At 40.6% G+C, this 17,244-nt stretch overlaps 1 protein-coding gene across 4 annotated transcripts; it reads right to left on the bottom strand.

The window, feature by feature from the left end:
- Window positions 1–11,406: 11,406 nt before the first annotated feature.
- LOC129779407 (cysteine-rich with EGF-like domain protein 2) lies at window positions 11,407–15,315 on the bottom strand. Of its 4 annotated transcripts, XR_008743640.1 has the most exons (6): window positions 15,174–15,315; window positions 14,338–15,063; window positions 14,139–14,276; window positions 13,986–14,081; window positions 13,264–13,757; window positions 13,031–13,180 (listed from the first exon to the last, which is right to left on the bottom strand). XR_008743640.1 is itself a non-coding variant. In XM_055786857.1 (5 exons), the coding sequence occupies exons 2-5, from the start codon at window positions 15,020–15,022 to the stop codon at window positions 11,422–11,424; spliced, it is 1,134 nt and encodes a 377-aa protein (XP_055642832.1). In that variant the 5' UTR covers window positions 15,023–15,063; window positions 15,174–15,315; the 3' UTR covers window positions 11,407–11,421. The 4 variants fall into 4 exon arrangements, 3 of the variants coding, with proteins under 3 accessions (XP_055642832.1, XP_055642833.1, XP_055642831.1); XM_055786857.1 differs by lacking the exons at window positions 13,031–13,180; window positions 13,264–13,757 and adding an exon at window positions 11,407–11,636; XM_055786858.1 differs by lacking the exon at window positions 13,264–13,757.
- Window positions 15,316–17,244: the final 1,929 nt, after the last annotated feature.

The following is a 17,244-nucleotide window of genomic DNA, read 5'->3' as shown; positions in this document are numbered from 1 at the left end:
AGGCCCCCTTTATGTCCAAGAATACTGAAGCCATTTGTTTTTTTTTCGGCGTAAGCCATTTGAATTTCTGAAGAAAGCAACGCAAGACAATCATTCGTTCCCTTGCCCCTGCGGAACCCATATTGTGTATCTGAGAGCAGGCCATTCGTTTCAACCCATCGATCAAGGCGAAACAAGATCATTTTCTCCAACAATTTCCGTATACAAGACAGCATTGCTATTGGGCGGTACGAATTGAAGTCGGACGCGGGTTTTCCGGGTTTTTGAATAGCTATAACTCGTACTTGTCTCCAATCATCTGGAACAATATTATTCTCCAGAAACCGATTGAATAAATTCAACAAGCGATGTTTCGCCACATCAGGGAGGTTTTTCAGCAAGTTGAACTTAATTCTATCCGATCCCGGAGCAGAATTGTCACATGAGAGCAGAGCAAGAGAGAATTCTACCATCGAAAACTCGGAATCAAGATCGCACCTACCTTGTGGTATATCTCGAACAATTTTTTGCACAGGAGCGGAATCAGGACAAACCTTCCGTGCAAAATTAAAAATCCATCGATGTGAATATTCTTCGCTTTCATTCGTTGAAGAGCGATTTCTCATGTTTCGAGCCACTTTCCATAATTTTTTCATTGACGTTTCTCGTGACAAACCTCCCACGAAATTTCGCCAATAAGCACGTTTTTCCCTTTGATTAAGTTTTTAAATTGATCTTCAAGGGCTAAATACGTTTGAAAATTTTCAGGGATTCCACGTTTCCGAAAAGCTTTAAATGCATTCGATTTTTCTACATAAAGCTTGGAACATTGGCTATCCCACCATAGATTGGGAGGCCTTCGGGAAATGGTGGAACCTGGGATGGGTTTCGTTTGAGCGCGAACCGCGCTGTCATAGATCAAACGAGAAAGGAAGTTATACTCCTCCAATGGAGGTAAACCATCTCTGGAATTGATGGCTAGAGCAATCGCGTCCGCATATTTTTTCCAGTCAATGTGTCTTGTGAGGTCATATGCCATGTTTATAGATTCAGAAGAATTCGACCCAATGGTGATGGAAATTTTGATTGGCAAGTGATCACTACCGTTGGGGTTCTGGACTACATTCCACTTGCAATCTAACGATAGTGAATTCGAGCAAAGCGAGAGGTCAAGAGCACTTGGGTTAGCAGGAGGTTTAGGTACACGTGTTGTTTCCCCAGTGTTCAAAACGGTCATATTGAAGCTGTTACAAAGGTCATATATCAACAATGAACGATTGTCGTCGTACTGTTCCCCCCAGGCAGTTCCGTGTGAGTTGAAGTCTCCCAAGATCAATCGAGGCTCAGGAAGGAGTGAGCACATGTCATCAAGTTGTTTGCGGCTAACCGCAGCTCTCGGAGGCCAATACAAGCTGACAATACAGAGGTCTTTGCCTCTGATGTTTGCATGACAAGCAACAGCTTCGATCCCTTCAATAGGTGGAAGGTCAATTCTAAAAAATGAGTGGCACTTATTGATCCCCAAAAGCACCCCTCCGTATCTATCATCACGGTCCAAGCGTATAATATTAAAATCGTGGAAAGAGATATCATCTCGCGAAGAAAGCCAAGTTTCGGACAGAGCAAAAACATCACAATTGAGTTTATGAATTAGAAATTTGAATGTATCCAATTTAGGGATAAGACTACGACAATTCCACTGTAAAACAGTGATATCTCCGACCTCTCTATTTGAATTAGACATCAAGAGAGATAATCATTGCAAGGAGGGGCCATGTTTGCATCAATTGTTGCAAAATTGTCTTTAATACTGGAAGCATTGAGATGACAAGGGTTCTGATGGAGTCGGAAACATTAAAACACGTGAAGATTTGATCCAAAAGGTCAGACAACTTTATAAATCCCGATTGGGAAGTTGAGCTTGACGGCGAAACAGGGACAGTTGGGGTTTTTGATGTCCCCTCGAGTGCTGGGTCGTTCGAAGGTGAAATATTCCCACGGAAGCCAGGAGGAACCTGGTTTTGTTTGTCCGCTGCACTCGATTTTTTAGGCAAGCTAACAGAGGATATAACCGTGGGGACTTGTTCTTGAACTTCGGGAGTGGTCACATTTTTGCGCCGGGGATTCCCTTTGAAAATAAACGATGTGCCCCCGCTAGCTGCGTCCGCTTCCATTTCATCAACTGGCAACGTGGAAAAGGTATTGTGTGTTGAGATTGGTTGTTCTTGTTGTTGGGTCAGTGGCGAAGCGCTCTTCAAAATTTCCGCAAATGTGCGCTTCGAGCGTTCCTTTAAAGAGCGCTTCTGTTTCTCCCAGCGACTCTTGTAATTTTCACAAACTGAGAGCTCGTGTGGAGATCCCTCGCAATATGGACATTTATGCTCAGTCGCACTGCAGGATTTCCCCTCATGTTGCTCTCCGCAAGTGGCACAGCGCTCCTTGTTGGCACAATAATCCGAAGTGTGACCAACTGACTTGCATTTGTTGCAAGTCATGGGCTTTGGCACGAAGAGTCGCACAGGTAGTCTCAATTTGTCCACCATAACGTAGTCAGGGAGGGCGGCACCAGCAAAGGTGACTCGAAACGAGTCGGACGGCGTAAATTTAGTTTGGTCCCCATCATGGGAAAGTTTCCCGAGTTGGCGACAGTCCAAGATTTTCACTTCCATTGAGGGGAGCTTCTTGAACTTGCCTTTTCCTTCTGCTTTTATTTGTTCGCTCGTCAGACCCGTTTCAGTTATCACCCCCTCAATTTCTACGTTATGGGAGGGTATAAATGTTCGATATTCGAGAGTGAAATGTTGATCAGCAACAATCTCGTTTGCGTGTTTCCGTTCATTCACGACAACACGCAATTTGTTCGGTCTAACCCTGCGAATTTCAGATACAGAAGTGTATCTGGCCAGATCTTTCATGATCTGAATCACGTTAAGGTTTTTTCCTTTCGGTTTTGGCCGGAGGAAAACAACCCAAGGGCCAGTTCCAGGTGCATCTTCTGGATAAACTCTGACACGTGGAGCGGAGACAACAGAGGGGGAAGACGAGGACGAGGATGAGGATGAGGACGAGGACGAGGATTGGGTTGGATCGGAAGCATCAGAAGGGGGAAGCGAAATCGATAATGGGAGAGGGGGAGTGGAAGTAACAGTGGGTTGAGAAGGGAGGCTTGCAATTTTCTTAGAGGGGGGCTTGGTAGGATGAGCGGATTCGTCCCCAGAAGAATTATCTTCCTTATGAGGGACTCGTTTATGTTTTTTCCCAGATCTTGTATGAGATTCATTATCGGAGATCTCCATCTCTGGAGATCCTCCACTATTCTCCATTTTACAAAAATTTCTGTCTCATTTCTAAATTATTATTGATTTTAACAATAATCTTAAAAAAAATAGCAAAAAAAATTATGATAATAATATTAAACAATGAACAAATGAATTGAATAATAATATTAATAATAAATATGTGTACCTTAATATATAAGTTGTTCCAATAATGCGCTCTACTGCCCTAATCAGGGAGAGACAGAGGCTACGCGCTACGGAGACAACACAATAGCGCAAGAATAGCTTACGCAGCCACGTGATGATGAATCCCGTTTGCGACAGTCACGCGATGGCGAACCCGTTATGCCGAATCAGTTCAACAGCCGCAATCCGGCTCGCTGCAAGAGCGCTGCTTCCTTTGTTCCTTCGTTCCACTTCACAAAAGGTCAGGTCGCGGACAGCAATGACCTTCACTCGTACACGATACACTCGTACCAATAGCACAATAGCAAAAGTGGCAACGCACAATACCGACACTGAACTTTACTCGTCAAGAGTTGGATAGCGAATGTTAAGATGGTCAATGAGGGCCCTGAGTTTTGAACCCACGATCGATCGCTTACTAAGCGAACGCGCAACCAATGTGGCTACGGAGACCCCCAAAAATACTTTGAAATAGACCATTTTCTTGAAGAAAAAGCTTTTATTGATAATGATTAGTTTACAAAAAAAACATCATAAACAGTTTTTGCTTCTTAGTTTGTTGTTTAAAGTAATACGTACGTTTACTTTCAGCGTTTAATCTGAAAGACCCTGTACATAGGGACACAAATAATATAAGTTTTGTCGTCTTCCAATCTGAAACGGATCTCATTAACGAAATTTCCAGAAGAGGAAAACAGTCGTTCAGAGTCGAATGATGTTGGGTGTACAGTACGAAGAGCATCGAATACCATTGCCAGGTATTTGCCTCTGATGCCCTCTGTAAGAAAAATCATGTCTGAGGGTTTTCATCAATCCGTTTATAGACGTTGAGCTTGGCCTGGGCGTTGATACATTTGATCGCATTTTGCTGCAATCATCGTTCAAGTTTTTCCTCTGCAGATTCTACATCGTCTAGTGGATTTTCCCTCCTGTTGTCCAACTACTGAATCAATACCATAATCAAATATCATCACGTCATTTCATCAAGAACAATTTCAAATTGAACAATGCAGTCCGTGAAGTTTGATAGAAGATGCCGAAGTCATCATTGTTTCACGACCATGAGCAGAATGATTATTCATATACACTGAAGTCACTTTTTACACGGTTTTATTTTACGCGGTTTTTGGAATTTACGCGGATTTCCTAAAGCAGATTTCGGAATTTACGCGGATTTCGAAATTTACGCAGCTCATATCAACCGCGTAAAAATTCAATATGCTAATTGATTTGACTTTTCACGGAATAAGTTTGTATTGTAAGACTGATTAGTAGCCGAGCAATAAAATGAGATACAGATATCATGATAGTAGCATGCAAAAAAAAAAGTTAATCAATTTTTAGAATATGGGTTGCATGTTAAACCAATAATTCACTGTTTGTTAGATTGTCACACGGATTTTGAAAATTACCCGGTTTATTTTCACGCGGTTTTTGTTTACGCGGCACGTATGCCCCCGTAAAAAGCGACTCCAGTGTATAAGAAACGCTCTGACGTAGGACTACACCATTCATTTCTGTACCGGGGTGTAAGATGAAAGTTTCGAAAACGGAGGGACTGGAGTGCAGGGTTTTGAACGTTAATACCTCTTTGCCGGCTGAACGGAATGGTATGATAAACATTTCATTAGATGAGATGAGATAAAATGTTTCCTTTATTTATTTAAAGACCAAAAGTTATATGATCGTTAATTATTGACCCGAAAACTTGTTTCAGTAGCTTTAAACTTGCGTTGAAGGCAGGCTATTGAAACAATATATAAGCTGGCGCACACCCTGAAGATACCTATGCATTATGCTCTTCTTTTTCAATATCATTTCTCTTCTCAGATGGATCGAAAGGAGCATTTAGCGAAAATCGAAGTATTGATGATAATTCCATACCGATGGGTGCCATTGACTATGGATTTGATAGTGAAGAATACGAAATGTTTCATATGGTGTAGTGGATATTATTTCACCATATCGAAGAAATCACAAAATTACCGGTAATTCGGTAATGAAAAATGACCCGGTATTACCGGTAAAACCGGTTAACAATTCCTAAACCGAGTTCGTTGGCGGAACAATGTAGTGAATCAGATCCAATCCCTTCAAGGGATGTAGCTTCATTGTAAATTTAAAAAAAATGTTTATAAATAAAATAATGCAAAGAATTGTTGACAATAATTGATTGAAAATGAAGTTTTGTCTCAAATTCCGAACACTTAAGCTTTGATGGCCATTGAATTACTCATTACTCAAAATGGTACTTTTTCGCGAAATTAATTTGATTTTTGGATACAATGGAGCCTTCTTTTTCATTTGACTTCATTTGTTTAAAAAAATCATAACTTTTTAATTACTGGACCGATTCAGATGATCGATATATCAAATTAAAGCGAATAAGCTAATCTTTTGTAGAAAAATATTTTACTCACAAGAGAATGGGATTTGGTTTTCCTAATTGTTGATTGTGTTTAATTATTTGTTAGGGTGACCATTTCCATTTTAAGGTGGTCTAAAAATTCATTTTTTTCTCATTTTTTTTTTCCAAAAATGTTTTTTTTTTCAAAAAACCATCACTTTTGAACTACAGGACCGATTCAGATGATCGACATATCAAATTAAACCAGTTAACTGGTCTTTTTGAGAAAACACTACATCTGCAAATTTGAATTTTATTTTCATTATACGTATTTTTTTTTTCTAGTTTACATGGTTTCGGGACCAAGGGCGGTATATATTTTTATATTTTTTCTTGAAAGCTGAGGATTTTTTACATTATATATCCAAAAATCAGAGGGGTGTTTTTTATCGTTTTTTAATTATTATTTTTCAAAGCTAACATGATTTAGTATTCGTTCGATATTCCCATGCGACTAGGATGCGACTAGGCGAATAGGATTCCATTTTTTGCCAATCCAATATTTTTTCAAAGAAGACTAGCACATTGATCTCAGTTTAATATGTCGATTATCCAAATCTGTTAGGTAGTTCAAAAGTTATAAATTTTGGAAAAACGTAATTTTTGGAAAAAAAAGAAGTCATCGATTAACTTTGAAAAATTATAATTCAAATACAAAAATAAACATATTTCTGATGTTATGTAAAAAATCCTCAGCTTTCAAGAAAAAATAGAAAAAAATATAGCGTCCCCTTGGTCCCGAGACCATGAAAACTATAAAAAACAAATACGTATAATGAAAATAAAATTCAAATTTTTCAAATTTGCAGATGTAGTATTTTCTCAAAAAGGCCAGCTAACTGGTTCAATTTGATATGTCGATCATCTGAATCGGTTCTGTAGTTAAAAAGTTATGGTTTTTTGAAAAAAAGTCAGTTTTGAAAAAAAATTAATTTTTGGACCACCTTAAAATAGAAATGGTCACCCTAACAAAAAACTAAAAAAATACGGGTCTGATATTTTGCGATAAACAACAAAACTACCACTTTTCACGGAAATCGGAGAACCACTATATCGAGTTGGCATGGAATGGCTGTAAAATCGAATCAGTCCCCCTCATTCCACGCGGCGAGTGACGTGAGCTAGCAAACTTTCTCGCTTCACTGTGAAAGCTACCTTACTTTTCAACTTCTTCTTCTTTCTTTGTTTTTAAGAGGCTTTAAACTTTGCAGTTCATTCGCCTCTAAGACTTTTCAACTTCCTTTCAATACCCGAGTCGATAAAATATTAGGCTGTCAAAAAAGTCCTGCGGTATTTTTTTTGAATTTTCATTTGTTCATAAAATTAGTTACAATCATCTGTTTTAAGTCAAATATGCGCTTAAAATTGTTCGATGACTTGTTCCCAACGAGATGCCAACTTCATAATACCCCTGTTATAGAAGCTCGCTTCCTTATTGGCAAAAAACTCGGATAGCCAATTTTCACAGGCCTCTTTTGTGGCTAACTTCTGACTACCTAGCTCGTTCGCCATGGACAAAAACAGGTGGTAGTAACTTGGTGCAAGGTCCGGACTATATGGCGGATGCAAAAGAACCTCCCTTTCGAGCTCCCGGAGCTTCTGGCGCGTCACTAAAGAAGTGTGTGGCCTGGCGTTGTCCTGATGGAAGACAATGCGGCCTCTGTTTATCAAAGATGGCCTCTTCTTCATGAGTGCTACCTTCAAGCGGTCCAGTTGCTGGCAGTACAGGTCCGAATTGAGCATTTGGCCATAGGGAAGCAGCTCATAATAGATTATTCCTTGACAATCCCACCAAACACACAGCAGAACCTTCCTGGCCGTTAATGAGGGCTTGACCACCGTCTGAGCCGCTTCAGCGGGCTTCGACCACGACCGTTTGCGCTTCACGTTGTCGTAAGTGACCCACTTTTCATCGCCAGTCACCATCCGCTTCAGAAACGGGTCGATTTTGTTGCGATTCAGCAGCGATTCACATGCGTCGCTACGGTCAAAGATGCTTTTTTGCGTCAACGTGTGTGGCACCCATACATCGAGCTTCTTTGTGAATCCAAGCTCCTTCAAATGGTTAATAACGGTTTGATGACTTATCCCCAGCTCTTGGCCGATGATACGGCTGCTACTATGCCGGTCTTTCTCGGCAAATTCAGCGATTTTGTCGCAACTTTCGACGACAGGCCTTCCGGAGCGTGGCGCATCTTCGACGACCTCTACACCAGAACTAAAACGTTGAAACCATCGTTGTGCGGTGGAAATGGAAACTGTATCGGATCCATAAACTGCACAAATTTTATTGGCAGCTTGAGATGCATTTTTGCCTTTGTCATAGTAGCACTGTAAAATATGTCGGATTTTCTCTTTATTTTGCTCCATATTTGCGACACTATAACTCACGAACGACTTAACCAAACAAAATACTGTCAAGGACTATATTATAGCGGACTATAAAAATACCTTTCCAACAAGCTATAGTATGACTCGATACAATGAATACAACTAGAACTACGCGCTTACAACGACACCTCACGGAAATACCGCAGGACTTTTTTGACAGCCTAATATGAGGACACGACTTCAAATCTCACTTAATGATAGACTGTAGTCACGCATTCGCCTACGAGAATGCAGTGATTTAAGCCATCTCACCTCATTCGCCGCGCGGAATAATGGGGTACTCGAGTTCGACCTGTTACTTCAAGACCTCGGTTTTATTATTGGGGTTTTAGTTGAAAGCCTGGCTAAGAAAATCAATTTTACTATCGTTGGTTTGCACCTGCGACCTATGTTTTACAAGGAAAGAGCTTGCAAACATTTGTTAAAAAATGGTCTTTTTATATTGTTGCTCCAGAATTGGATTGTCCTTGTACCCAAATTTGTGAACTATCGCTGTATTTGCCGGAAAATAGTGTGTTCAAACATTTTCTTTCAGAATTCGATCCATGCATCGAAACTTGATTCAAATTACGAACGCTAATTTTAATAAAGATTTCTGCATAAAAGTTTTTTTTTTGACAACTTCTAGTACATTCGTAACGAGATTCTTACCGAACAAACATATAAACAGCAATTAACCCTTTGCGGTCGTTTGTCTGCTCTCAGCCACTACAGCAAGGAATGATACTAAAGACTTTATTAAACGATGTAATAGTTTACATTTTTGTTGCGAGATCTTTCCTGCTTATTTCCTTTTGCCCCTTCGTCTTTCTCGCTCTAACTCAATAAACCACGTGGATATGCGGATCTCAACGCCGCCATCATGCATAAAGGAACACGCTTAACTGCTGTCTTTTTGATTTGCTGCATGTACACAAAGGAAGGCCACACACGCACACACACTCAACATGCTCACTAACCTTTCTTCGAACCTGATGCGTGGCGCTCTCTGCTGAGTTCCCTCAGCGCTCTTTGTTCTCCACGCTGAGTCGTCCTCTCGTCAACCGGAAGCCTCTCTTTGCTGGGTCCCTTTGTGCAGCCAACAATCGTACCACAACCTGGTGGGCTAGGCGAAACACCGCCTAATCATCCTGATACAAGTGATATCACCATCGCGGTATTCATTTATCATTACTCGCGGTCACTACAACGCGATTCACCCAAATGATTCTGTCTACACCTCATAATACGATCGTAAAGCAGGCAAACTAATCGATTACTTGCGGCATATCCGCCCGTTACAAGAATACACTTTTCTTCCTTTAATCGCACTTTTTATCAAAGCCAACACACCGCACAACGCATGCAGCAAACACGCGGCCAAGTGAAAATGGCGGACACCAAATCGCCGCGTAATACAATCGTTTCTTTTTAGCGAATGTACCAAGCACCACACCCGATGGCCAATTCCAAAAGCTAAGAGCTGTACGGACACTTCCAAACCGGATCTGAACGGAAAAGCACTTCCGTGGGATGAAGATCCATCGCTTCCCGGGGAAAACAGGCACTTCGAAAAATTCTTCAATTGTGAGCGACACGGCATCACACCACAGCTTTTCCGTATTCGAGCGGGACCGCACGGCCGTTCTTGTTGGCGTTATGGTTTCTTCACTCCGCGGGCACAATTTTCTTTTCGCGCGAGATGGTACAATTGATCGTGCTTGTACGCGGCGCCATTATTTCACCTCGCGGACACAGAAAAATTTCCGTTACGAACGAGACGGAGCACTCGACCGTTCGGGTTGACGATCTAACAACTTCCCCCGTTCCTTAGTGTGGCCTAGCGTGGCTTCGCTTTGGCTGGTTTGTGTGTTGGTAAACGCCACACTCGCCACCAACATATCTTCGTCACAGCTTTCGGCTGTGTTTCCGTCGTTTGCGATCATCTCCCGCAACCGGGATAGGTTGTTGCATGAGAGAGCGCCGTGTGTTGCGTGTGAATTGTGTTGTGACTAACTAACATGCAGCAAATGTGACCTTATTATGCAACATTTTTTATAAATTAATTTTTATGTATAGAGAACTTTTTCACGAATGTATACGGAGTTTCTATGACTAATAGTTAAAGGAATTCGGTATAAACAAAATAATATTAGCGAGGAAAGACGAGAAGAACTGATTCAAGGGAACATAATTCCGACCGCAAAGGTTTAAAATAGTTTCAACCACAAAAATTTAAAAATTTACGGTGCTTGTTTTCTACGGAATTTGTTGATGCGGATATTTTATCACTGGTTTTCGATAGAGTATCAATACCTGTAAATGAATTTTAAAATGAAACCTATAAACCAAAGAATGTTAAGGTTTTCATTATGCAATTATTTATAACATTAATGTTCAGTAAATTTTCATTTTAAAATAATGTGTTCTGGATTTGAATCATACGTCGAAACTCGATTCAAATTCCGAACTCTACTTCAATACTAATTTTAATAAATATTTCTGCATAAAATATCTTTTTTTTTCATCCATTGATTGTAGATTCTTACTTTTCTTGCACTTAACATGAAAACAGCAAACGAAATAGTTGAAAAAAAACTACAAAATGCTTAATATTATAAGTTATAGGCCATATCGATACCTGTAAATGACGTGAAAATGTAGCTTATAACCCAAAGAATGTAAAGGCTCTCATTATTTAACTATTTATAACATAAAAGTTCAGTAAATTTACATCTAAAATTAAGTGTTCGGAATTTGAATCATGCAAAGAGATTTGATTCAAATTCCGAACACTACTTCAATACTATTTTTAATGAATATTTCTGCATAAAATATCGTTTTTTCCATCCATTTATTGTAGATTCTCACCTTTTCTAGCACTTAACATAGAAAAAAGCAAACAAAAAAAATTAAACAACTACAAAAACTGAAAAATCAACGATGCTTGTTTTTTACGCAATTTGCTAACGCAAACATTTTATCTTTGGTTTAGACTGTCACTTTTTTTGCAAATATTTAATATTTCAAATTATAGGCTATGTTTTGTCTCAACACAACACAAAGTCGCTGACGATCACACACTCAGATCGCAGCTTGCTCTGACTCGTCGAAGGACCACGGCGCACATTCGCCGTAAAACAACACGAAATAATTCACCCTCAGCGGCACACAGCAGCACCAGCAGAGAAATTTCAGCGGCTAAAACACACCATTAACCGCTGCCAAACACGATGCTGGCAAAAGGACGACAGGATCGAACACGTTCGTTGCTTGTTTGTCGCCCGGTGACTCACAAGTGCAGCGACGAGTGCAGCCGATTGCATTTTCGTTTCTGCCGATTGCATCATCGTTCTCCCACTGTTCGCCTGCTGGTGACTCGGGTCGCGTTCGTCGCGAACAGGCTATATCAATGCCTGTAAATGATGTTAAAATGTTGCTCATACATCAAAGAATGTCAGGGCTTTCATTATTCAATTATTTATAACATTAAAGGGTAGTAAGTTTACATTTAAAAATGAAGTGTTCGGAATTTGAGACTGTTAGGAATATGAGACAAAACGGTAACAAGAAACAAGAAAGTTTTCGTCTGAGAAAAAAGGAATGATCACAGTAGCTTATAATTTGTGCCATTCGAAACGTTCTAATTGGTTCATGGCTTTCTTTCCTTGTTTGGAATGGAACAAAAGCTGCGAAAACTGATAAATAGAAGGATATGTACTTTTTGCCAAACCCAAGCTTAATATTTTATTTCATTTTGTTCTATACCAGCATCGATTTCATAGTTCATCTTTAATGTGCTCATGATCAGCCGCCTCCGTGATCATAGGGTCTGTCTGGCCGAAGCAATGAACATCGCCTGTTCTTCCTTGTTTGCAATCATTGCATTAAACTGACGCTATAGCCGTAATGTTTTGAGCTACACAATTGTGTGGGGAATCATCAAGCTAGGCTATCGTCGGCTCACCAAGAAAATAAATGTTCTGGAATTTTGCCTGGTTTCGCATGACGGTAACAAAATTCTCTCTACCAAGGATGACAGCTTCTGTTGAGAAGAGCGCAAGTGTGTGTATATTTAGATGATTTGTGCGTACCTGCGTGCTTCATAACTCGTATGTAAAAATAGTGCATCTTCGCTACGCTCAAACTCCATTTGTATCTGCTCCTGTGTGCAGTGGCTGTGCAAATTACGCAGCCGTAATGATGAATATAAACAAGGAGGGAAGATAGCGAGAGAGATATATTTGTGCTAGGGTTTTAGTCATGAATCTCTGCTGGTTTTCCAGGCAGTTAACATTGTTTGTTTTCCATCATCATAAAGCCTTCGTTGGTGCCTTTGACAATGCATCAATGCATTGAACGCTATGGCGAAGCAGGCGTTAAGGTTTTGCGCCAAAAAATTATTTGGGGAATACCAAGCATCTTGAATGTCATGCTGGAATTTTATAAGTTATTTGGGTTTGCGTGCCAGTCGCAAAACTGCCTTCAATTAGGATTGCATTAGCGCTAATATTGATCATATAAAGCAACGCTACTCTTTTCGAGGCTGTTGAGATTAGGGGAAGTGGGGCATAGTGGTCACCCTAAAGAATATGCCCATTTCCAGCGTCCACATACCGCTTCAATTCCCGTTTTTCGGAATATGAGACAAAACGGTAACAAGAAACAAGAAAGTTTTCGTCTGAGAAAAAAGGAATGATCACAGTAGCTTATAATTTGTGCCATTCGAAACGTTCTAATTGGTACATGGCTTTCTTTCCTTGTTTGGAATGGGACAAAAGCTGCGAAAACTGATAAATAGAAGGATATGTACTTTTTGCCAAACCCAAGCTTAATATTTTATTTCATTTTGTTCTATACCAGCATCGATTTCATAGTTCATCTTTAATGTGCTCATGATCAGCCGCCTCCGTGATCATAGGGTCTGTCTGGCCTGCTTGACGGACGTCGCTGAATATGGCTGGAACAAAATTTTGTCATTAAACAAAAATTAATATACAAAACTGACATCTCTTTGGGCATGTTTTTATTGAATGAGTTTACCCGAAACTTTACGGCTCACTCATGTCTCCCATTATGCCGGGATTTATCTGAAAAACTATTTATTCTAGTCACTCGCGTTGCACTTATGAAGTGTAACTAAAACGGGTTTATCGATTCTTCGCTAAGGAAAACTAAAGCTTAAACTCAAAAGCAACAAACTGTATGCACAACACGAATCGGTTGCTCATGTGTATTTTTATTTTGGTTTTGATTCACTAATTCTATTCCTGACTTAGATAAGACGAACCACTCGAGTGTAGTCTATTGCTGCTGTAGAATTTCGTCGAGAATTTTTGGCGACGGTGTCGCGCTCTGTTGCGGATTGGTGTTAAGCCAATATTCGGATACGGAAATGTAAACGGCAACGGCCAGCCCCACGAGTGCCGCCAACCAGGTGGAACTCTGGAGCACAATACACGTGGCTATGCAGAGGCCAAGATAGGTGAGATAGCGAGTGAAGGTAACGTATTGGTTGCGCTTCTCGCTCGATGTATCTGAGAGTAGAGTTTGAAACATGTGTTCAGTACTGAATTGATAGCAGCTGCTAGTCACAGCGTGAGTCTAGTTGGGTTACAAAGCAAAACAAAACACGAGTGATACCAAAAATAACGCAACACCCAAACAAATGAAAATGAACATTATTTGAAACAAATTAAAATTTCATATACAGCTTCAATCTCATATATTAAACAAGCTTCTTAATAGAGGAATATTTTGCGTACCTGTACATAATCCATCTCGTAATTCGAAACCGTCTGCGCACTTTCTGCACATATCGGGTCCGTCACCATCGCATCCATCGCAAGATTTGTCACATTCTGCAACATCAGGTAGATTATTTAAAAATTTGATTAACCTATGAGCTTCCGTCTTACCCAAACAACTAAAAGATCCTTCGTTGTTCACGCAAAACTGCTGCTTAGAACAGGTGTTGGCCGTGGTGCACTCATCAATATCCGTGCATCCACCTCGCTGATTGTCCATGACCCAGCCACTCCGGCATACACGACAAGCTAGGACGACACACGGAAACCATTACCTAAGTGATTCATTATTTCAGCCCACCCTACCCACCATTCGGTCCCGCTCCGGTGCAACCTCCGGCGGCGCAAGCTTTATGACACTTTGAGCAGAGCAACTTCTCAGCGTCACGAAACGACTCGTAGTGCTCGGACCCGCAGCTATCGCAGTTCGACCCGCTGTATCCCTCATCGCAAACGCACTGTCCGTTACCTTTGCGCGTCCCATTGCCCTTACATTTCCCGTTCCCGAAACAGCTCGGGCATGGATCACAGTTCTGCCCATAGTGGCCGTCCGGACAGCAAACCTTCACTTGCTCCACACACAGCCACTGGTGTAGGTCTGGATGTGTGTTTTGCCCCTCTTTCCACCATTCTTCGATTAGCGATTCAAGCTCTTCAGCCTGTTGGTGGCATTGGTCTTCGCCGCGACCAACATCTTGACAGAGGCGTTCTTGGATTTCCACCAAACGAAGCTCGCTCGTCTTATAACTTCCAAGACGTTCCTCTTCCCAGGCAGCGTCACCGCCCTCGTGCTTCGACCGTTCGGTTCGTTTCAATCCCTCGTTGAACGAATTCACCAGGACCGTACATGCTTTACAAGCAGGGAGTTTTTCCGATTTCAGCCGTTCTTTTTTGGAAGCTGGTGCACTGGGGAGATGAGGAACGTCCGCGTCTATCTGGGGAACGATTAGTGGTATGAGCAGGAAAACCGAAACCAGCAAACGTTTCATCCACATTCCTCCAGGTAATCCTAGCTGCTCGTGCGGCGAACGAAAATCTGCAAAATCAATAACACGTCAGTGTTTTCGTGTAGAACATCGACGTACGTTTAATTAATAGAGATGTATGAACGGTGGAAAATTAACTATCTTATGATTATAAACTCACCACAGAGAACTACTTTCAGCACATAAAACAAACAAATATTACTGTAGTATATTTTCTTTTCTTTTACGAAAAGACCGCCTGTGAACTGATATCGGCAACTGAGACCAGAATAATTCTACTGTGTTGTTTCGTATCATCGGGGGTGCTCCGATTACGATTGTTATATTTTGACTTTTCCCAGAACATTAGAAAGATGGGAACAATCCGGAAGACTTGGAAAAATGACCCAGCAATATTTGACGAATTTATGTTAGATTTACAACCAGATGGCGCAATGAGTAAAATGATGATGTTTGGATCTTTTTTGGTTTGAAACATGCTTCAATTTTTTAGAAAAATCAGAATTTTCCTTCGAATTTCCCGGTTTTTGAGTATCTTTTCTACGCTTTAAAAAAAGGTTAGAAAATTATCATTTTACATTGTTTCATTCATAACATATGAAGAATGGCTTGGTATAAGTTTTGTAATTTACATTTTTGACGTAGAACTACGTCTTTCATTAAGGGTGTCAAATCAGAAAACAGATCACGTTTTAATGAAATAAAGTTAACGTTAATAACTATTCTTGCCGCGAATGGATTTCGGCGATTTACATACCAAACGAATCGGAAATTCCCTAAGATTTGTTTGATGTGCTATATATTACAATCCCCTGGGGTATAATTGCTTAAAATTCATGAAAACTATAAACGTTTACATTTTCCCATACATTTGTTCTGCTGATTTGTGAGCTTTTCTATCCGCGCCGTCAATAACGAGCAATGAAGGAGAAATCGTAAGATTTAAAGTCTCTGGAAGGAAAAGAAGAAAATCGAAGGGGAATATTTGCCTAGAGTATAAGCAGTGGATCTCGCTGAGGCAAACTTTCATTCTTCGTGAGGACACCGACTGAACAACACCGTCGCTGGGCGTGCTGGTTGGCGTGGGACCGAGTGCCTTTCTCAAATCAATGGGGGTGGAGAAGTAATATGAGGAAAGAGTAGAGTTTTCCAATGGTCTTTTTGAAGACTAGAGACGAATGAACTGAAAAAGTTTAAAGTCTCTCCAATTCAGCAAAGAAGAAAAAGGCAAACTTTCAGTATCGTTCTAGATACGAAGCAATGAACATCGCCTGTTCTTCCTTGTTTGCAATCATTGCATTAAACTGACGCTATTGCCGTAATGTTTTGAGCTACACAATTGTGTGGGGAATCATCAAGCTAGGCTATCGTCGGCTCACCAAGAAAATAAATGTTCTGGAATTTTGCCTGGTTTCGCATGACGGTAACAAAATTCTCTCTACCAAGGATGACAGCTTCTGTTGAGAAGAGCGCAAGTGTGTGTATATTTAGATGATTTGTGCGTACCTGCGTGCTTCATAACTCGTATGTAAAAATAGTGCATCTTCGCTACGCTCAAACTCCATTTGTATCTGCTCCTGTGTACAGTGGCTGTGCAAATTATGCAGCCGTAATGATGAATATAAACAAGGAGGGAAGATAGCGAGAGAGATATATTTGTGCTAGGGTTTTAGTCATGAATCTCTGCTGGTTTTCCAGGCAGTTAACATTGTTTGTTTTCCATCATCATAAAGCCTTCGTTGGTGCCTTTGACAATGCATCAATGCATTGAACGCTATGGCGAAGCAGGCGTTAAGGTTTTGCGCCAAAAATTATTTGGGGAATACCAAGCATCTTGAATGTCATGCTGGAATTTTATAAGTTATTTGGGTTTGCGTGCCAGTCGCAAAACTGCCTTCAATTAGGATTGCATTAGCGCTAATATTGATCATATAAAGCAACGCTACTCTTTTCGAGGCTGTTGAGATTAGGGGAAGTGGGGCATAGTGGTCACCCTAAGGAATATGCCCATTTCCAGCGTCCACATACCGCTTCAATTCCCGTTTTTCGTAGAATATCATAGTTCAACTCATTGTTGTTCAAGATAGCAAACGGCTTTCACTATAAAAATTCATTTTAGTATTAAAGTGGTCACCTAGTGGGGGCAAAGTGGTCACTTGCACATATCAAGCTAAATTCGATAGATTTATGCGTTTTTTTCCCGCCCAAATTTGTTGAAATCATATTTGATA

This window comes from Toxorhynchites rutilus, chromosome 3 (assembly GCF_029784135.1).
Source record: "Toxorhynchites rutilus septentrionalis strain SRP chromosome 3, ASM2978413v1, whole genome shotgun sequence".
In the NCBI taxonomy this organism is placed as follows: domain Eukaryota; kingdom Metazoa; phylum Arthropoda; class Insecta; order Diptera; family Culicidae; genus Toxorhynchites; species Toxorhynchites rutilus.
The sequence above is the reverse complement of the archived record's forward strand: the minus strand, read 5'-3'. Positions and strand labels throughout refer to the sequence as shown.